Below are 22,913 nucleotides of genomic sequence, written 5' to 3' on the forward strand. Positions count from 1 at the left end.
ATACCCTATCCTAAGTACTTGTGTGGTCATCTAAGAAAATAAGATGATTTTCCTGCACAGTCGCTATAACACTGTAAAACAGGAGAAAACAGAAAGAATGGGGCCAAAACAAAACAAAATTGAAGAAATAATGGCCAAATTGGCCTCAAATTTGTTAACAACAACAGCAACAACAATATACAAACTTAAGGATCCAAGAAGCTCGGCAAATTCCAAGCAGGATAAATACAATGAAAGCTACGTTCAGGCACAGAGTCGAACTGCTGAAAACCAAGAAGAAACAGAAAATTTTGAAAGCAACCAAAGGGGAAAGAAAAGTTACGCCACACACAGGGGAAAAGTTATACTAATTATGGCTAACTTCTTTTTTCAACACCTAGAGAGTGTGCAAGCATGTACACAAAAAAGATATGAATGGAGACCTGTAGAGATGGAAAGAGACTTAAGAGACACATCAACCACTTGTGAAGTAGAGACAGACCCTTGCTTGGATTATGATTCGAACAAACTGCAAACACATTTATGAGGGCTTCCCTGGTGGCGCAGTGGTTAAGAATCCACCTGCCAGTGCAGGGGACATGGGTTCGAGCCCTCGTCCAGGAAGATCCCACACGCCGCGCAGCAACTAAGCCCGTGCACCACAACTACTGAGCCTGAGCTCTACAGCCCGCGAGCCACAACTCCTGAAGCCTGCGTGCCTAGAGCCCGTGCTCCACAACAAGAGAAGCCACTGCAATGAGAAGCCCGCACACCACAGCAAAGAGTAACCCCTGCTCACCGCAACTAGAGAAAGCCCACGTGCAGCAACAAAGACCCAACACAGCCATAAATAAATAAATTTAAAAAAACATTTATGAGATAGCTGGAAAAATGTAAACAGTAATAAAATATCTGATAATATTGAGGAACTATTAATTTTCAGGTGATGTGATGGCTATGTGATTATGATTTTATAAACGGAATTAAAGTGCTTAACCAACCTTGCAAAGATACAGGTTGGGATGACAAGTCAACTTCCTCACTTTAACGCAATGCAAATAATGCTTACAGGATACTGATTAGGCCCATGGGGTTAACTTTAACGGCCGAAATTATTAGTATGATAGAAATGATCTACAATCTTTCAGGGATGAGGCAAGTTTTCTTTTCATAGCTAATACAGATCTCAATTCTGCCATCCACAAAAATGAATTTACCTTTTGTCCATGGTTCACTTTTTATGTCACAGAACACGATCATTGCAAGCGATATTTAAGACAGTTGGCATTTTGAAGTTTCACGTATTTTCTTCTAAATGCCATTTACAGAATACCTCCCTTTCCTTAAAAGCTTATTAAGGATTAAAAATACTTCAGGATGATGAAGACCATGTACTGAGAAATCCTATTTCCTGAATCCATTTCCCTTCTTACAAACTTTACAACAGACACAGGCGTTGGCCAGTCGCCTGGTTACCTGCATGTTTTCTTTGATGTCCTGGGCGTCAAGGCTCAGTGGATGGGTGTGCACTCAGGGCAAGCCTTAGGAAGTCTGGGAGAACGACGAGAGGAAGAACTTTTGCGCCAAGGGTAAAAGAGGAACTGATGTAATGTCCTGGAGAGATTTCGCTCTCTGTTCCTGCCCAGATTTGGGGAACAATGAAGGAGGGAGACAGCGCTCTGGATAATCCAACTCAGATTTCACTTTTGACTCCGGATCTGGGCAGGAACAGGACTTGGATGGGCTTGATTTATTTATTTCTCTGCAGACACCACTGAAGGAGGAAGTACTTGATGAAGTTGATAACGTTAATGGTGGAGAACTGGCACTGAGGGTATTTAATTCCAGGCTCCTGGTGGTCTGGGCACACCACTGTCGAGGCTGAAAGGTCTGCAACGCGCCCTGCCAAGCTTTGTTTCAGTTTGCGAAGCATGTGCTCACGTATGGAGTGGGCTCTGACGTTGCTACCCTGCTGCCTGCTGCCTCTGTTATTATAAGTTGGCAGCAGGGTATGGAAACTTATGAGACCAGAGCTGACAGGCAGAGAAGCTCCGGACACAGGAAACGCACTAAGCGGACAGTGGGTGCATTAAATCCCCCAGATGTAGGAGTCTTCTGTCTAAAACAAGAAGATGTTTTTTTGGTCTGGCCTTGATGTCTGGGTTTGTTCTTGGTGAACTGCCCAGCTGGAAAACTGGGAAATTATCCACATTGCCCTTGGTCTGAAGGTCTTGCTATGGGAGGGAAACGCACAAGGAAGAGAGAGGAAAAGCCACATGTAATTGGTCAGTGTGGGCTTAGAAGGAGGGGGGCCGGGGAAGGTACCCAGGAGTGGTAGGGACCTCATTCTGGCTGAAAGTACTTTCTGATCCCAAACATTTCTCTTTGTAGATCTCCTTTAGACACAAATAATCCCTTCTTCTCACTACCAAACAGCCCCCAATAAATTAGGACTTGAAATGTGATGATCACAAAAAAAGGTCTGATTTCTTTTCTCATCCTCTTTCCTTTTACTTATTATGAAAGTTTCTCTATTTAGAATTCATCAGAATTCAACCCAATTTAATCACGTTATATAATGAATAACTAGTAGACCTAAAAAACAAAGCAAAACTCTGCCTTTGGTTAAAGTCTTGGTTTTTGACTAGGACGTTTCCAGGGTAGAGCAAAGGCAAAGATCAAGTTTACGTCTCACACACCAGGATCACACTTCCCCACCGTGCTTCCCCTAAGGCCATGGGTGATAATAAGAGACGGAGATGCAATTCAACAGGCCCAGCAGATAACTCTCACTCCTCATCCTCAGTACACTGTGATCCACATTTTTCCCCATGTAAACACCATTTCCCAGCACAATTTTGTAAAAGATTAGTAGGAACCATGAATGATATAAAGACCTATACAAAAATTAAAGGCTCTAGATCTTGAGATGGAATTCAAAATAGATTTCATATACATACTCAGGTTCTGTCACTCCCCGCTATGAGTTGACTTGTGTGCCCCCCACCCCAAAATTCATATGTTGAAGTCCCAATCCCCAGTACCTCAGAATATGATCTCATTTGGGAAAAGGGTCATTGCAGATGTAATTAGGTAAGGTAAGGTCATATTGGAGTAGCATGGGCCTCTATTCCAATATGACTGGTGCCCTTGTGAACAGGGGAATTTGGACACACAGACATGCACACACGCTGCACAACTGGAGAGGAGTGTTTTGTCACACAGTCATTACAATATGAATTGAAGCAAAGAACTTTCAGCGATGCCAACCGTATGTGAAGTAGTGTCTCAGATGCAGAATATGCAGGGAAAGGAAACGCGGTCCTTGCTCTCAAGGGTACCACAGTCTAATGGAGAAGGCAGACATATCAAAAAACGACAAAAGGCTATAGGTGCTGAATTAAGAGTCAAGGCACGCAGGGGTAGGCCACGCAAGATCTACAAGCCGAGGATCTCCGAAGATTGCTAGCAAACCACCAGAAGCTGGGAGAGAAACCTAGCACAGAGTTTCCCTCACGGCCTCAGAAGGAACCCACCCTGCCCAGACCTTAACCTTGGCCTTCCAGCCTCCAGAACTGTGAGATAATACATTCCTGTTGTTTGAGCCACCCAGTGCGTGGCAGCCCTAGAAAACGATCCCTACTACCGCCTTTCCAAGAGGTTCAGCCAAGACTTTCAGTCAAGACTTTCCACTGAGCCTTTGCCTGCCCATTTCAGTGTTTCCATCTCACTCAGCTCCCTTGTCACATTCAGTAGTCACCGAATTCCCTTGCAGGGACTGAGAAGAAACCTGCCCTAGCTTGGAGTGTAGGATTCACAGACGTCTGAGTTCATACACAATAAATCCCAAGGAAGCATCTAGAATTTTATAAGCATTTGGGTGAAAGGGGCTGAAAGAAACAAAACAGGTGACTTTCAGGACCCTGAGGCTTAATCTTCATCACTGTGGGCGGGACTGCCTCCAACAGGCCACCTCTGCTGGTGGTTTAGCGCAGACGGTGTGGGCAAGTCTACACCAGCCGTAGACACGAGGCTTCGTGCTCCCGGCCGGACGCTGGCTCTGCTCTTCCCAGGTGGTGTAGAGGAGTCTCCCTCAGTCTCAGGAAAGGCCCAGAAAAGAAGTGAATGAAGAAATCAAGGGATGAGGTTACAGATGAGCCAGTTTGCCCTTTGGAGGTAAATGCTGTGAATCATTTAGAGGGAGGGGGCCAGGGCGGCACAAAGGTTAAGGCAGGAGAGGGGAACGAGTGGAGAGCTTCCTTCTCTGGAGTTGAACCCACCACCCCCAGCCCTCTTATCTCAGAGGTATCAGGTGGCATTTCCTGAGGGCTAAGAGGAAATCACTTGAAGACTTCCTGGTTACCCTGGGAGAATTATTTATGTCTATTAGGGACCTCCTGCCCCTAAAACTTTTAGCTCAATGGAGCAAGCTAGCCTCTGGACTAAGGGAGTCTCCACACCCCTGGAGGGAGCTGGCCCAAGGCAGGTGCACGGGTCCCCCCAGAAGGAGGCTGACGACCCCGATGAAAAGCGGCTCCATGCACCACCCCGGGCCTCCGTGTGCTCCCATCACAACCAAACGCTCTGAACCACGTAGAGGGTGAAAGGTCATGCTGCCCTAGACCACGGCATACAGGAGGCAAAGCAGGAAGAAGAGGCCCTGGAGAGGAGAGGAGGGTAGAGAAGAGGGGAATGAGGCCGAGCGTGGGGGAAAGTGTCAGCCGGCGCTCGGGGGCTCTGACACTGGGGACGACAGGAAGTTCTGGTGGGACCTCGTTACCTCCTGCCAGATTCAAGAGTCACAGGGATGACAGGGGCACAGGAAGGTTAATCTTAGAGCTCTGAAGGGAGAGAGGAGACGGCCAGACTCATAGAAAGGTTGCAAAGGGTTGTGGAGGACCTACCACGTGCCAGGTACTGAAGGTACCGCAAAGCGTAGACACTGCTTATTTTCCAAACAGGCTGTATCCTGAATTAAGGTTTGCCCTTTAAATGTATTTTCCCATAGAAATCATGCAACAGATGGTGCCCGGTTAACCCACGAAGAAGTCCTAGGATAATGGCATGGGTGGACAACAGGCCTTTCCTACGTCCGGATGCAGAAACCCGGTGTTTGCACAAAGTACATGACATTGCAGTAACGGGACTGCTTAAGAAAACTGGAATTGGACTAGCACAGGGAACTATATTCAATATTCTGTAATAACCTATATGGGAAAAGAATCTGAAAAAGAATATATATATATGTGTGTGTATTGATATATAACTGAATCACTTTGCTGTACACCTGAAGCTAACACAATACTGTATATCAACTATACTTCAATAAGAAAATAATTAAAAAACAGAAAATTGGAATTGGAGGTAAGAAAAAAAACACCATTGCACAACAATGTGAATACACCTAACACTACTGAATTGTACACCTACAAATGGTTAAGATGATAAATGTTATGTGTATTTTATCACAATTCAGCTTTTTTTAAGTGTAAAGAAAAGAAGAAAAAACCTGAACCAAATAGTGCTAAGAAACAGCAAATAGTCATAATGAATAGCATTTATCAAGCGCTTGCTATGTGACACATGCTGCTCTGAGGGCGTTTCCCTTATGAACTTGACCCTTTCTTACATCAATCGTATTCGATAGGTACTGCTATTCTCCTTTTACAGATGAAAACAGAGACACAAGGACGCTAAGGAACTTGCCTCAAGTCACACAGCTGGTGAAGTGGGAGCTGGGATTTGAACCCAGGTGGTCTGGACCATCACGCTCTCTGGCTCTACCATGTGCTACACGGCTAACGTGTATAACAAAGATGTCAAACCCGGGCCAGTGGCCTCCTTGACACTTCAGTCATGAACACGATTCCAGCAAGACTAGAAAATCGGGGTGGTTTTTACAACAACGGGTGATAGGATGTGGCCTGAGCAGCTGGAAGCCTCATCTACCCTGCTGCCTGTCCTGGGGGGCCGGCTCTCAAGGAGCCACTGCACGAGGGGCTGGTCCAGGGGTACGAGAGCCAGGGCTTCTGTTCTCAGAGGCCACTGCCTGACTCAGGACCCACATTTCTCCCAGGCCGGGAGATTTTTGTCCCGCTAATAAGTCCATTCATCCTGGGGCAGTCAGTGATCCAGACAGGTTAATTCAGTCCAATTTAGTATGAGTTTTTAATATCGTTAACTGAAGACATACACTGGGGTCTCAAAAGTTATCTCTGACGTGTTTTGGTTTTCACTTGACAGTTTCAAGTACAGATGGTCCCCGACTTATGATGGTTCGACTTAGCGATTTTTCGACTTTCCAGTGCTGGCAAAGTGATACGCATTAGGTAGAAACGGTACTTCAAATTTTGAATTTCGATCTTTTTCTGGGGCTAGTGACATGCAGAACGATACTCCTCGTGATGCTGGGCAGTGGCCGTGAGTACAGCTCCCGGTCAGCCACGCGATCACGAGGGTGAGCAGCTGATACCATCCTGTACCCAGACAGCCATTCTGTCTTGCACTTGCCGTACAGTGTTCAATAAATTACATGAGATATTCAACACTTAATTATAAAATCGGCTTTGCGTTAGATGATTCTGCCCAACTGCAGGCTAATGTTAAGTGTTCTGAGCATGTTTAAGGTAGGTAGGCTAAGCTGTGCTGTTTGGTAGGTTAGGGGTACTAAATGCATTTTCAACTTAGGATATTGTCAACTTAAGACGGGTTTATCTGGCTGTATCCCCATCCTAAGTCTGGGAAGATCTGTACTATGAAGCAGAAACATTATAAGCAGGAGTGCGGGGACCTGCCAGTATATTGGACCTGTCTCGGCATCCTAATCTCCATGGTTCTTCTACTCATCGTTCAACCATTTGCCCTATTTTCAGGGTGCTTGCAAACACACAAAATTAATAAAAATGTTATTTCGGTCAGCTCATTCATGCTGCAGTGGAATGAGCACCGGCATTGGAACCAAGTGGACCTGGGGTTAGGTCTTAGCTTTGCCACTACATAGTTATGTGATTTGGAGGCAGGGTACTTTACTGCTCTTAGCCTCAATCTCCTCATCTATGAAGTGGAAATAACATTACCTTCTTTATGCGGTGGTTTTGAAGATTAAATGATTTAAACATGTAAAATCTTAGAACAGGGCCTGGAACACAATGAGGACACCATAAATGTTAGCTCTTATTTTGTTATTATGAGGTAGATTCATGTACCCCATCTCGTTGGATTATCTCATTAAAATTGTATAAGATTGGGCTTCCCTGGTGACGCAGTGGTTGAGAGTCCGCCTGCCGATGCAGGGGACATGGGTTTGTGCCCCGGTCCGGGAAGATCCCACATGCCGCAGAGCGGCTGGGCCCGTGAGCCATGGCCGCTGAGCCTGCGTGTCCGGAGCCTGTGCTCCACAACGGGAGAGGCCACAGCAGTGAGAGGCCCGCGTACCGCAAACAAACAAAAAAATTGTATAATATTTCCTTCCTCCAAAGTAGTCTCTGGCAGTTGGATTTGGTGGGCAGGGGGAGGGAGAAGGGGAAATATTTCCTCCAGTAAAGCAATCATATAAATAAAATTTCTGTGGGCCATCCCAGAATACAGGCCACCCTCCCCAACCTCCATGAAGAAATGATTTCCCTCTACTATCTGGGCTATGACCATGGGCTAGTTGTAAGGAGAACTGAGAATGACACCTGAAATTTCTCGTCCTCACTTCCAATTTCCATATCCACCTGGTGACAGAGAGCTGCCCCAGAGCAGAACTTTCACCTTAGAACTATGTCTACTGCTGCACAGCATGTGGGAATAGTTTCAAATTCAAGTGATTAAAAATCACCTCCCAATTCCCTGGCGGTCCAGTGGTTAGGACTCCGTGCTTTCACTGCTGGGGCCCGGGTTCGATCCCTGGTCAGGGAACTAAGATCCCACAAGCCACGTGGCATGGCCAAAAAAAAAAAAAAAAAAAAATCACCTCCTAGTCTCTTAGATGGGGGCATAAGAGAGGGTGGACTGAAGGGTCGAAATGATAGGCGGGTCCCCCAAAGGGATCATGGGATGAGGAACACAGGTCCTGTTCCCCCTCCCTGGACACTTGTCCATGTCCAGTCCAACAGGGGTGACTCTGCAAAGCTGACCCCATTTGGAGACCAGCCTAGACTAGAAGCATATTTTAATTGCTCAATGAACTTTCAGGGAATCACTCATTCAAGCAGTTCTAACACCAAAGGACCAGTGGCAATCGAATCTATGCTTTGGTACCAAGCTTTTCTTCTCAAATATTCCATGGGAGCCCAAAGTCACTGACTTCGGAACCCAAAGTATCAAAAGAAGTTGATATCACAACCGTGTGTGACAAAATAAATTTATTGTATAACCACCTACTGGTCTGAAATTTCTAAAGATGTTTTGCCTCCTGGTTTTGGTGAGAGAAGTAGTCTCCTTCCTACATAGCTGTCTACGTTATACCTAACTAATTCACAGCACGCAGATAAAATGGGTAATCAATAATCAAAGAAAAGGAATCTATTAAAAATGAGATTTTCACTGTGAAACAAGTGAATGATGCTACTCTTGGTTTGACTACTAAGAGGGGTAATGTTATCAGCAGTTCTTGATGAGGTGAGACAAACGAGAAGAGATGTTCAACTTTTCTCAGCATCACCAGACAGGACACTGCTGTACTTTTGTGATTTTAGTTGCCTACGACCCTGAAAGTAGAGAATGTGTCTTATTTGTCTTCGTATCACCCAGGGAGACCCAGTCCTTAGGATTTAAGGGCTCTAAGATCTGATACCATTTGGTGGTATTTCCTGTCTTATAACTGGGGTGACGAAGGGCCAGAGAAATGAGAAACTGAGTCCTTAGGACTGTTCTGGCAGAAGAGAGGATTAGAACCTGGTTTCCTGATGTCCAGATCCCACTCTTGAAGACATTTAATCTAAGCTGACCATGTGTCCCAGTTTGTCAGGGATGGTCCTGGTTTAATGCCTATGTCCTAGCTCACTTACTAGAGTCCCATTTCACTAGCATAAGTGTCTGGGCATGGATGAAAAGGTATAAGGTTATTGTAATTATAGAATATTGCCTTCCCCTCCCATAACTGAGTAAGGGAAGAGTAGAAATGATGGTTCTCCTGGACCTAGGTGGTAATCAGAGTACTGCTTCACCCAAGGCATGACACGCTTTTAGAGATAATGAATGTGTACAAAATAAAGGGTTTGAATTAGTATGATCACCCTTCTCTCCCATCAGAGCCTGGAAGGGAGCCTCTGAGCTAACAATGACCTCCAAGCTTCTGCCACTGCCACGTGGCTGCCAGTACGGAAGGTGAGGTTTCAATGTAATGTACTCATGGGGGATATTTGCAGGCAACTGTGGCTGGATTACACAAGATATGTTTGTCCTGTGATATAAATTCCCATTGTGAAATTATGAATGTCTGAATTGGTCACGTCGGTGGCAGTGATGAGGTGAAGTCATGGGGCGTTGAATGAAGCTTTGTGTTTGTACGCCACTCTGCACGCCTCCCTGCACCAGCCTGCTGAGGGGCTGAGTGGGCCCTCTCTGGAATGGCCCATTCTCCTTCCATGCTGAGCTCTGGGCCGAGTCAAGAGCGACACACTCTTACATTGTACTGTACCCCCAATTAGGTAGCATAAATCACTGGGGATGTAATACTGGATGTTTATAATTTCACTTAACAAACTTTCCCCCCCGCCCCAGGACCAGATCTCTCTGTATATTAACAAATGCCTATATTAATGTGTTACCATTCACAATATAACCGTATTGATCCTAGAGATAATTCATGTTAAGCTGTAAATATATTCTTTCTACCTCTCTAGTTGGTCCTTTTGTCACCAAAGGCACCCATATATCTGGAGGTTTGGGGGCCAGCAGCCTCTTCACATCACCTCCGTGCCCGGCACAGCTCTTCTCCCGTGATCCCACCTGACAAAGACCCACGCTCCCTTCTGTGCGCTCTCACGTGAGAGCAGGCAGAGGACCAAGGGCACATACCAGGATGGTGTTTTCTGACTGACAGCTTGAAGGAACCGTCTCTGAGAACGCGCTACTTTTAAGAGCAGGTCTGAAGCAGAGCTACCTGATCTACAGGGTGATGCAGCCCTTGACCTTGGCCTCATTAGCTCCATCCTTTTACCTACTGAGCTCACCACGGCCCACAACATAGCACTTGAGAGCGCAGCTCTTTAGGGTGTCGGTGGTGGCGCACGCGCATTTCCTCGGTGAGAGGGGTCTCTGAGGGTGGCCAGCGTTTCCCGCTGAGTCACTCCTGCCCACGAGGACAACAGCAAACACACCTACTTGCGGGTCACATCAGGCCAAGCGGAGAGAAGGAAGGAGCTGCCATGAGATGAGACCATCAGCCTCCCATCACAGCTGAGGATAAACCGGGAAACAGCAATTCCAGATGGGATTTTTTTTTTTTTTAATAATGAGCAAAAGAGAGAGAGTGAAAAACAAAACAAAACAGCCCATCACACACCTTTTGTGTGTGAAGAGGCAGGCTAGGCAATCTAATTCCTGCCCTAATCCTAAAGCTTCAGTAAACCCACCACCTCTTCTCTGGAGTAGCTGTTGGCTGTTATGCAAACAGGAAACGCACAGGGCAGGAAGGGTAAAAGAACGGAGAAACCCAACTGGGGTGGGGGGCAGCTGCTAACCTCAGCAGAGGCAGAGCTAGAGGAAGACGGGATGAGAGGCACAGGTGGGGAGACTGCAAGAAGCACTTGCTTACGCTCCATCACGGAGGCAAGGGGACCTGCTGTGAGAAGCTGGGCACAGGGAGGAGATGCCGGTCGGGTGCCTGAAGCCAGGCTCTGTTCTGTGACGTGTTAATTAGGGAAACACGGAACGTCTCATTTTTAAATCTGCCGACAACAAAACAAAAACAGTCCTGCTCTGGGGCATGTTCAATCAGTTGAAGGAAATGCCCCTGAAAAAAACCCAGGGGGTGTAGGCCCCTCCTAATCTGGTCTGAAAGACAAGTTTAAAAGAATCACCTTGTGTCCCCAATCTGGGCAGAAGGGTGTGGACGAAATGCTCCCCAGAGGCACGGTGCATCGCTGTTCAAGAGAACAGGAGCAAAGCCAGCTTCTTATACCCTATTTCTGTACCCAAGCACCTGCTGCGGAACTCCGCCCGGGGCCGCAATTCGATTCTGGTCTTTTGTTGTGTTTGCTACCAACGCTTTGATGAGGACCACTGTAAGTCACCAGGGCAGAGCAGTGCACGGCACACCTGAACTGAGCACTCCCAGTGAGCACATTGCAAGACACTGCCTCCGGCGCACGAATACTAGACCTCCTTGGTCCCCCGCAGAGTTCACAGGGTTTGGGTCTCTTTTCTTCCTCCAGCTTAGGTTACCCTCTGTTACCCTCACTCCCCACTGTTTCCCTCCACAGCCCGGAAATCAAAGTCCTCCACGTCCTGTTTCTAATCTTACCTCCTTGGACTAGTTCTGCAACAGCAAAATGTTGATCATTGTTTGTTTGGTTTTTCGTTGGTTTGTTTTTGAATTTTTGGTTGCACCCCATGGCATGTGGGACCTTAGTTCCCCGACCAGGGCTTGAACCCGCGCCCCCTGCATTGGAAGGTGAAGTCTTAACCACTGGACCGCCGGGGAAGTCCCTGTTGATCACTGTTGAAGTAGGGGGAAGGGATGGATCACAGAGCTTTAGTTAGTTTATTCTATTTGGGGTCTGTTTGAAATTTTTCATAATCAAAGGTAGGGGGAAAAGAAAGGTAAGTTCTATAACCCAAGTCATGAGTTGCTCTCTATTCCAAGGACTCCCTCCATCCTGGGTCCTCCAGGGACGTTCTCCACTTCACTCCTGCTTATCAGACCTTCACAGAATCCTACAGAGTCACCTCCTTCATGAAGCTGAGCCTGCTGCCTGTACTGGCTGTAATCTCCCATTCCACTGTCTCTTTATAGCACCTGTCATAATTATTCTTTGATACTTACATGTGTATCTATCCCATTTCCTCTCCTAGATTGTGAGTTGCAGAGAACCAGATCTTATTCATCTCAGCATTTCCCCCAGGGTCTCAAACAAAATCAGTACCCCACAAATGCTTGTTGAATGAAAAATGAATCACATGAATAAGAACAACTTATCAAAGGAACGGTGGAACCTCTGGGATTTGGCTATGTCTCAAGCAAGGAGAGAGAAGCCTCCTAGGTACCTTCTTCGTGGTTCTGATGCAGGATGACTTCCGGCTGCGTGTGTATCGAGTTTCCGGGGTGGAAGAACGGTGAGAAAAGAATCCGAGGTTTCCTCTGCTTCAGAATATGCTGAAGGAGTTCATAGAGCACATCACCTGGATAGAAGAAGGAAAGAAAAATAGGGAAATGGGAGTGTTTTGTTCAACAACTATTTGCTGAGCTTTGACTTTGCGCCTGGCACTGTCCTAAGGACACAATGGTGAGGAAGACAGGTCTGCCACCTATCCACGTGGAGCTTATAGGGGACAGGATGTGGCACTGAAAGGTCAGAGCCATGCAGGTTTTTTTTTTTTGAACTTTTTTGATTATGAAAGTCATATACAAAAATAAGTATAAAAATGCAAGAAGATAGAAACAAAAATCACCTACAATCCTATCCCTAAGAGATACAAGCCTGTTAATACTATCTACAGTATTATATGGTTATAAAATTAGAATCAGGCTTATCATAGTTTAGTATCTCTCTTTTTCCCTCCACATTATTTAACTGCTTTAGTAGCTGCATTATAACAGCCTGTCACAGGGATGTACCAGACTTTATTAGAAACTTAAACTGTCCCAATTTATTGCTACTATTTTTATAAAAAACATCCTTTTCACGTCTGTATTTGCATTTCAGATTATTCAAAGAAGAAGTACAAAGTCATTAAGGATGAAAAGTTTTAATGTTTCAATGAGAACTCATGGATTCGTCATAGAAATCTTCCCAATAGAGAAAACCGTGCCTTTCTGATCTACCCCAATCCCAGGCAGGAAAAGAATAAACGTGAAAAAGAAATTCACAAGTCCGGTCAGAGGTGCTAACTATTAAAGATACCCTATAAGGAACTGGCTTATGTTCTGGGATGCTTCCCTCTAAAAATACACACAGGCACTGCTCCAAGGTTCCACAATCTCTAGAAAATCATCTTTAGATGTCAGCACCTCGCAGAGGATGGTAGGGGCTGGGCTGAACTGGGGGCCTTCTATTCTATTTGGTATTTGAAGTGTCCACTGAGTTGTTAATTAGCCAAAAAAGCTGTCACAGTCTTGTCCCTCCCCTCTGACTTAGATCCAAGTTAAAAAATGCAGGTGGGTGCCTCAAAACCCCTTAGGGGTGGGTGATTAATCTTTAAAATACCACAGGCTTTTCTAACTGTCTCCCACGCCCTTCCACATACAGATACGCAGTCAACAATTGTACCAAACAGTGGGCTTTTGTCTCTAATTTTAGCCACTTTTAACAGATACTTTAATTAACAACTTAATTTACTGCATATTTTGGGCTATTGCTAAATTATTTTTTTTTCCTCTTCAACTCAGCCTGAATCTGAGAAACAGTCCAAATGAATTCCTTTGTTTCTGCAAACTTCTGTGCCTTTTCTATTGGTACCAAATATAAGTTCCACAATACCCCGTCCTAAGTGATTCCTGAGATGCCCTGGTGTCTTTCCTTTGATTTTGTTTCTTCCTCTACCTTTGAATTTTGGTCATTATTAATATAACTTACTGCCACTGTTTACTACTGTGATCAAATAGAGCAAAAGACTTCTAAGAACTGAAGACCCCACGTCACTTGGGTATTTCCTTTTAGTGAAACGGGCGAGGAACCGCAGAGGTGTTCTGAACCCGACTTAAAAATGTTCTGTGTAAGGTAGACCCGTGACACATGACTGCCTTTGGAGCTGGGAAGGCTTTGGAGCTCATCTAATTCAAATCCAGTAGTCATGGTGATGCTGTCTCTGATGAGATGAGGATACAGAGCCTGAAATACAGTCCTATTTTAATGATTCATATTTTAATCGCTTACAAAAATAAGTCCCTAATCAACATTTTGTGTCTTGCTTTAGTGTAAATGTCTTCCTGAACTTTTCCGAATTTACATGGCCTCACAACGCTGGGTTCTATCCTGTGGGTTTGAGCGATGCTTTATACCGGTAGTAGCTGAAGAGAAAAACGAAAACACTGAAAAAAAATGTGTTCCTGATGATACTAACAAAAATGGTCAGTTATTCGTGTACGCACTTTGGAAGGGGAGGCCAGGAAATACAGATGCAGTGTGTGTGTGGGTGTTGGACTCTGCTGGTTTGGATGCGGGCTGGTGAGAGGGGAGGGCCCGGCAGCCAGGGCTGGAGGACCAGCTCCTGTGCGTCAGGCGACCTTGAGCAGGTCCCTGAACTTCTCTGCGAAATGCAAACATCTCCCTCAGAAGAGGATGTCATGAAGCAGGGCCTGGTGCATGTCCCATGTGGTCCCTCCTTGGAGGTCACTCGGGGGGCTGGAGGAGCTCTGGGTATGGTGGTTGGAGAGCAGGCAGGTCACTTTCTTTTCTGTTTCCATTTCTCTACGTGCACAGAGAAAGCGAGGCAACAAAGTGGATGCCCTTTACCTTCTCCAGGCCTCAGTTCCTCATCTGGAAAATGGCGATACTGGCAGTATTTACCTCCCAGGATGCCTGTGAGGACTGGATGAGTTAAGTGTGTAATAAGCTCATCACAGCACCGGGCAGTGAGAACTCAGCAAGCACCAGCTGTTGTGTGACCACCGCTGTTCCTGCTATTATTATGGATATCATTCAAGTGGTTTAGGACAGACCGGTAGACCCCGAAGGAGGTCTCAGGAGAACAAAGGAAGACTGTCCGGGTCATGGTCAGTGTTATGTTCCCCCTTCAGAAAGGGCAAGGTGAAGTGAGGCCATTCCCCCACTGGGCTAAGCCTGCAGCGGGGCTGATACGTGCTCTGCCCCATACTCTCCCAGGCCTTCTGTACTGCCTCTCCCCAGCCTCTCAACCCAAAGCTGGCGAAGGGAGCCCAGCAGAGAAGGCTCCTCTCTGAGTGGACGAGAGAGCTGGAGAGGGGCTGGTCAGGCAGAGCTCTGCCAGTTCTTTAACTCAACCACAAGAACTAGTAAGGTAACACTCGTAAGTGGCACCTGTGATAGCTGGCTAATGGGAGGGAGCCTGGGCCCAGGGTCCTGGGCCAAGAAAAAACTTAATTCTAAGACTGCAGAGTATGGCCACAATTGGACCAGTCCATCCACAGACATGTTTCCGCGGCAACCAGGAACTCAGCTGGGGAATGTGGCTGGCTTAGCACAAACGCATCGCTACTCTGGGGGGAAAACCAACCCACCGTATGTGCCATGTGTGTATGATTGGCAGGAAGAGTGTGTGCCTGGTAATGGCTTGGAATCTTAGACTTAGAGAGGATTCTATAGGTTTCCTAGATGGACTCAAACTTGTGATCAGTAAAAGTCCCCTGCCTCCTCTTCCCCTGCCAAGAAGTAGCTTTGGCTGAGAACTTCTGTGATGGGTAGCCGGACACAACGTAAGCAAACCATTTCTGGACAGCTCTAGTCGACAGAAAGTTCTTCTGTTGAGTTGGAATCTGGCCTCCTCTGCAATCTCATGTACCTCGGTTCTTAGTTTTGGTCTCTGGAGCAGCACAGAACATGCATCCCATCTACAACAGTTTCCTAAATAAATAAAGACGCTCCCCCACTCCATCCTCTTCCATCTCCACTGGCCCCCGATTCCTCCTATACTCAGTCAGTTTTCTTGCTACATTCTTAAAATCTTCTTATACACAGGAGATCACATCTCAAATGTGATCTTAACAAAGAGACCTCTGGAATAAAGAACAGATTTAAAAAGCAGTTATGGGGCTTCCCTGGTGGCGCAGTGGTTGAGAATCTGCCTGCCAATGCAGGGGACACGGGTTCGAGCCCTGGTCTGGGAGGATCCCACATGCCGCGGAGCAACAAAGCCCGTGTGCCACAACCACTGAGCCTGCGCGTCTGGAGCCTGTGCTCCGCAACAAGAGAGGCCACGATAGTCAGAGGCCCGCGCACCACGATGAAGAGTGGCCCCCGCTCGCCGCAACTAGAGAAAGCCCTCGCACAGAAACGAAGACCCAACACAGCCATAAATAAATAAATAATAAAAAAGAGAAGTTATATTTATTTGCCTGCTGTATAAAGAGCACGAGCCATAGCACTATATACCTAACTAAGCTAATGACCACTGGCCTGAATTCAAAGGCACTGTTCAAAAAACTCTTGGCCTGTTCAACTCTTGATAAATCTTCTCTGTCTTCCCAGAAAAGGAATAACTCGTACTAAACATAAAAGATGCTCCTACTGTACTAAGCAATGAAATTAAGGCTATTGTTTAAGGGATAACAGCTTTTGCTGGTTTCTCCATATATCTTCAGGCATACACACATGGTTCATGTACCCACAGGTACATGCACAAGTAAATTTGCCTCGAAGCTAGTGAATTTCAGGGGCCTTTATCTGTATAGTCCCATGAAAGGAAACCTAGCTATGTGCCCTCAAATTATAAATTTCAGGTCCCCAAAACCCTGGATATACTCCTAGGTGCGCGCGCGCGCACACACACACACACACACACACACACACACACACACACACACACACACAGAAGAGAAACCCACAAACTAAACACACATACAATTTTGTATCAGTGATCTTGATGTTAAAAGCCAGGCAACGACTTCGAGAATCCTGAATTCTATGATTTTATTTGCAATTTGTTCAAAACGAACAGTAGCGAGAGTGAATAAAACTGCTGCAAGTTGCCTGAGCAAAGACTAGTGTCTGATGACCAAGATCATAAAGATGCTGTTTAGGGGGTTAAACATATCTACGTTTCTTTCCTTTTTTTTTAAACATCTTTATTGGGGTATAATTGCTTTACAATGGTGTGTTAGTTTCTGCTTTATGACAAAGTTTCTTTACTTTCAGAGGAAAGAGCTTGGGCTCTGGAGCAAGGAAGTCCCAGGTTTGAATCCTGGTTCCTCTACTCAACAGCTGCGTGCCCTGAGGCAAACTACTTTTCTCTTTGAGCCTTAGTTCAAGGCTTAGTTAAATATTCGTTTGTCTCAAATGAGAAAAATGCCCAGACTCCGCAGGGCTGTTAAGAGGATTAAATGAGATAATGTGAACAAGTACGCCAGCCGCACGTCTGCCCTCCTGTGCACTCAGGAGATGGTACCCCTTGTGATTATGATAATTATTAACAGATGTGTCTCCAAAAAATCTGGAAACTATTTGCTCTGCTTCAATATTTTTGTCTTTAAAGGACATGCATAAGTTTCGTAAAGGCACATTCATAAGAATGGAATTTTTTTCCAGTTGACATCATTTCATACAGATATTTCTAGTTCATGGTTTCTTTCTCTTTCCTTCTAGTTCACAATGTACCTTCAACTTCTTTCTATAGGGTTCTTTTCTTTAGCATTTAAGCAGCTTCAAGTGTTTCCTGTCTTCTACACACACACACACACACACACACACACACACACGCACACACACACGCACACACCTCTGTCCTCATCTTCCCCTCCGGGTGCTGTTCCTGTTTCCCTCCTCCCATCGCAGCCAAACTCCCTGAGGAGCTGTCCAACTCTGTCATCACCACAGCCCTCTCCGTTCCCTCCTCAGGGCCCTTTGGTCTCCACTCCAACCCTCTCTCCAAAGCGCTCTTGCTGACGTCACCTCACTGTCATCAAACCCAAAGGGCAATGGTACTTGGGGACTTGCTGCCTCTCAGCAACATCATCACCACTAGTCACTGCACTCGCCCCCCGGCCTTAGAACACCCCTTGGCTTCAGACATTCCTCCGTCTCCTGGCTTTCTGCTCTCCCTCCTTCCCCAACCTTTAAGGCTCCCAGATCTCCCATCATCTTTCTCCCTGGGTAATCTCAGCCCCTCCCATGGCTTCAATCAGCTTGTCTATGCTAAATCTACTCCAGCCAGACCTACCTCCTCAACTCCAGAACCTTCACTTACCTCCTACATACATCCTCTTGCATGCCACCCGGGCACCGCGCATCTTATGTGTTCGACATAAACGCCTTTACAACCCACGTGGTGTTTCCTAGTGCAGTAAACGCCCACCTGATCGGGCCAGAAACTCGGCACTCATCCTTAACACCTCTCTCCCACTTATACAACATCTAATCGGTCCCCAAGACTTATAGACTCTGCCTTCTAAATACTGCTTGAATCACCCCCTTTTCTCTGCTGGTCCATCTTAGTTTAAGTCACCGCCATTGCGCCTACCTACCAGCCATGCCGACGGCCCTACATCCTACTTCTCACCTTTGTACTTCATTATGCCAGTCTCTGCTTCAGACCCTGAATGGCTTCTACCTGTCTTTAAAATAACATGTAAAGTGCTGAACGTGATCCGCAAGGCCCTGTATGATCTACTGAAGAAATAATAAGTGACTCAATGAATGGCCGTAAAGCTACAGTGTATTCCTCTATATTTATATTCTCCGCATTTTTTTTTTAGCAAGTCTCCTATCGGGGGTGGCTTGGGCATTTCCAGTTTTTACCATTATAAATAGAATTGCTAAGGGCATCTTTTTTGTCCCTCTATTGGATTGTTTCCTTCAAATATTTTCCTAAAACGGTGTCATCAGTGAAAGCGTTTGATTAGTTTTCAAGTTCTTATTATACACGGCTTGTGCTGCAGAAGACTGGGACCAGTGCAGAGCGTCATCTTCAAGACTGTCCAGAGCCTCTCCCCCAGGCGTTTCACATCGTTTAACTTCTTGGGTTCAGTAGGTTTAAAGCAGAATCGTCACATTATTGAAAATTTGCATTTTTCTGGTGCTGATTTACTACATACACCTCCTCCTACGAAGATTATCTAAAGTAACACATTCTTACATCTGCAAACTGTTCTCTTTTCTCTGTCTCTCTCTTCCGTTTTTATTCAGAGATTTTAGTTTCCTTCTGACCAATTCTTTAAAAAATAAATAAGTAAATGAAAGCAGGCACAGTGTGGGAGGGACACTTTCAGATTTGTCAGAGAAAACTCTCTCTGCCGGTCCTCTCTGCCTGTGATAGGTTCAAAGTGAAGTCCGAGGCCTCGGCTCCTTCAGTTTCATCATAAATTCCACAGTGAGAACACCAACGCAGACACAGGCCTGGGGGATCCCACTGGTGGCCTAACAAACGTTCCCATCATGGGATGGCCTGGCTTTCCCACTCCGCTCTATCTTAGTTTCCAAGCATTCCATTCAATCCATTTTTGTAGGCTGCTTGAATTACAAACATTTTAATGTAATGCGGAGTGCCTTCTGTGACCGTAAAAATAAACCTACTCTTTTACTTAGGAACAAATATGTGAAATTCAGTTGGTATCTATGTCTTGGACACGGAGATCTCAGGGAAAAAATGGGAGCAGGTTGTGGGAAAATTTGAATATTATATTTAAGAGGAGAATAAATCACTTAGAAGAGACATTTAGTAAGACAACTGCCTTTACCTGGATACACAATATAAGGTAAGATAAAGCAAAGAATAAGCTTGTGAGAAAATCCAAATACCGTGACATAAGTGTGCACTGTTCATTAAGGACGTGTTGTATGTTTTACATGTTAAAATATGACTCTGTACAGCAGAAAGTTCAGTTATCGCCACAATTTCACTGCCAGGATAACCTAAGTTCTAAGAAATGCAGTGACTTTCCTGTAACTGACTTATCTAAGCACTTCTCCGATGGGTAACACACATATTTTTCGCTTGTGTTGCTCCAAGACACAGCAAGGGAAGAAAGAAGCCACTCCGGGTGTCTTCAGTCAAGGGTCATGTCTGCTGGAACTCCCACACTTCAGGGCTAACATTCCCCTCTGTGACCCACGGCCTCAGACCCTGTGACTTGAGTCTAAAACAGCCCGTTGATTCAGCTACTCAATTCAGCAAACCACCCACCATTGCTTAATAGAGATTAATAGGCAAGTTGGTTTCCAAGGAACTATATGTAGATAAAGACTGGTATTTTCACTTTAAAGAAATTTCAAAGAAATTTTACTATATTTGAAGATCACAAGCAAAGCGTATTTCCAAAGTCAGAGGTTCTGGTGGGTTGGAGAGGTTTGTAGCATCACACCGCAGTACGGTAAAAACTGATTTACTTAGGAAAACCCCAATTCACTTTTTGCTGAACTGGCTTGAAGGAACTTTGAAAATATGTTTGTTTTGCTTTTCGCTTTTTTTTTTTTTAGCATTGATAGAAAGTCTAACATGAATTAAATTAATAACTTTTTGTTCATTTAAATAATGGGTACATAAATACGTTCCACCTGAACAACTCTAAATAAAAGTTAGTATCAGTGCTAACTTGTCTGTTCCGTCTTATTAATATGTTTTCACAGTCTCAAGGTGGTCAAGAAACACAGAGTTATTCATTGTAAGACATTCACTGAATTCATAAAATTCAGTGAAATTCCTTTGAATTTAAATCATCCCAGACCATTTAATATGGTAACTACCTAGTCGCTCAAGGACTAGGTGAAATTACCCTGTCCGGGTGACAGTTTATAAAGCTGAGATTCCTTTACGTTTTTTCCTTAACTTTGAGGATGTCATAAATATGTCATCCTGTCGTATCCTCTGATTGAGAGATTATTTCAAAAACTAGACCCCATTTATATTCAACCTTGACATCTTCTGTTTGGAGATGATATTTTAAAGTACATTCCCTATTTTATTCTAGTGGTTGAAAAGGGAGGACCTTTGTCCTGGAGGTGGACACGGTAAATGTGGTTTGTTAAATTGGTCAAAGAATGCGGAGTTCAGAGAGGCTACCATATTTGACTTAAGGTATCTCAGTAGTTCAAGTAATTATAATTCATTGAGCTCCCGTTCTCTCCTCTCTACATCTGGAATGAGTAGTGTCAAGGAATGTTATTTCCAAACACAGAAAGCAGAAGTCTGGGTGAGGCCAGGCAGGAAACGTGGCTGGGAGGAAGCTATAAACATCCATTCATGGTGATGCGCCGGCCACCAGGTACTTTTGCTTCATTCTAGCAGCCCCATGACTAGTGAGAAGCTGCTGCTTTGTTGTAAGCAGCAAAAAAGATCCCAGGAAAGACAGGAAAAAACCGGGTGAAGTCTAGGTTTTACAAGGTATACAGGTCGAAGGAGACCAAGTTCTTGAATATTTATTTACTGCCTGTAGGTGGGAAGTTGTAATGTTTATTGGAAGCTTAACACTTTCAGTGGCTGAAGCTGGGTTGACCTGTTCAGAGTTGAAGGGAGTTTAGGATCCCCTCGCTGAAAATCCCATTTTATGGATGAGGAAAATAAGGGCAAATGAGGTGATGTGATCTGCGGAAGAGCCACGTGTAGAACCTGGGCCTCACGACATCTACACCAAAGGCAAAAGCAAAGCCCACGTCAGAAGCAGCAGTACCAAATGTTACATCTGAGAGAGAAACAAGGTTTTCTATTTATACCTTGTCTCTATCTAAGGAGAATGTGAGCAGGTATATCACGCCCTCATCACCCTGCTGGCTGGCTACTTCATGGGAACGGTCTTCTCAACTCCTACTTAGTTCTGTCTTCCAATCCCTCTGACAATTCTCCCCTGTTTGTGATAAGTTTTCTTATGGCCTCTACTGGCAGGTATCACCTTGATATTCTGTCCATGGCTTTCCGGTTGATGCCTTAATTAAATTACCTACGGTGTAAAGTTGTGCTCAGCTTGATGTAATGGGGATGATACTCAAAATGATTATTCCCAGCTTGGCCTGGTTCCTGTCTCAGATTCTGCAGAACAGGACGCATCTTGCTGGATGTCCTGGCATCGCTTGGCCAAAGTGCTGGAAGTATTATCATTCTGGTGTCACTGATCCTATTCTGGACTTCAGCACCTTGCATGAGGACCGTAGCAAGAGCACTGTATCTAGCTTCCCTGCTTTTAGCGACCCAGTAAATCCACCCTATGCACTGATGGCAAATGTCTATACCAAAGGGAGAGCTCCAATCGTATCGTTCTCCTGATCAAAACCTTTCAGTGGTTTCCCATTACCTGCAAAATAACATCCAATCTCCTTCACCTGGGCTTTAAGGCACTCTCAGGTTGGGTCATAATTCAACCAATATTTATTGAGTGCTGACTGAATGCTGCACTAGATGCTGGAGACGTGGCAGCTTAACAGGACACAGCCCTGTCCAGACTGAACTCTCTACTCCGGGAGAGGATACGGATTAGAAAACAATCACATGTAACACAGTGTGTGACGTGTGTGTGACGTGTGTGTGACGTGTGTGTGTGTGTGTGTGTGTGTGTGTGTGTGTGTGTGTGTGTGTGTGTGTGTGTGTGTGTGTGTGTGTGTGTGTGTGTGTGTGTGTGTGTGTGTGTGTGTGTGTCAGGGGCCATGACAGAATTAGGAAATCCTCTGAGATAAAAGAGGGCCCAGACCGAGGTGGGGAGAGGTGGAGGAAAGGAAGGTGGGGTGGAATCAGGAATGCAGGGATGGGAGCCAGGGAAAGCATTCCTGGAGAAAGTAGCAGAACTTGAGACATGAAGAGGCAAGCAGACAGGTGAGGGGGGCGGTGATGAGTGACGATGAACAGTGTGTAGCTCACGTGGCCTCCTCTCTGAGTTCCTCCCCCACACGAACTGGCCTCAACACCTTTCCTTACCTACCGCTTGCTCACCTTTCAAAGCTTTCAAAGTCCGGCTCCACTACCACACCACTGAGCCTCACTGGACAACCCAACTGGAAGTCATCTCTATCTCTCAAGTCCTTCAGCCCAAATTTCCGTCCTCTGATGTGGGGCTGCCCAGGGAACACTCACGGAATGAATTTCTACTGCCCCCTCCTAACCGTGGTTACAGCACCACACCCCGACTATCGCACCAGCCTCATGCTGCCTCTTCCATCCGTAGGGGGGCT

At 45.5% G+C, this 22,913-nt stretch overlaps 1 protein-coding gene across 7 annotated transcripts in view; it reads right to left on the bottom strand.

Annotated features, from left to right (window-relative positions):
* Nucleotides 1–22,913, bottom strand: part of ETV6 (ETS variant transcription factor 6) — a 241,102-nt gene that overhangs the window by 25,976 nt on the left and 192,213 nt on the right. For all 7 annotated transcript variants that reach the window (XR_009543592.1, XM_060166889.1, XM_060166887.1 and 4 more), the window contains one exon: nucleotides 12,175–12,309. Coding sequence is in view for 6 of the 7 variants with exons in the window: in XM_060166889.1 (XP_060022872.1) it covers nucleotides 12,175–12,309 (135 nt within the window). In the remaining variant the exon portion in view is untranslated. The remainder of the gene's footprint in view (nucleotides 1–12,174; nucleotides 12,310–22,913) is intronic.

Source organism: Lagenorhynchus albirostris, chromosome 11, assembly GCF_949774975.1.
Source record: "Lagenorhynchus albirostris chromosome 11, mLagAlb1.1, whole genome shotgun sequence".
In the NCBI taxonomy this organism is placed as follows: Eukaryota; Metazoa; Chordata; class Mammalia; order Artiodactyla; family Delphinidae; genus Lagenorhynchus; species Lagenorhynchus albirostris.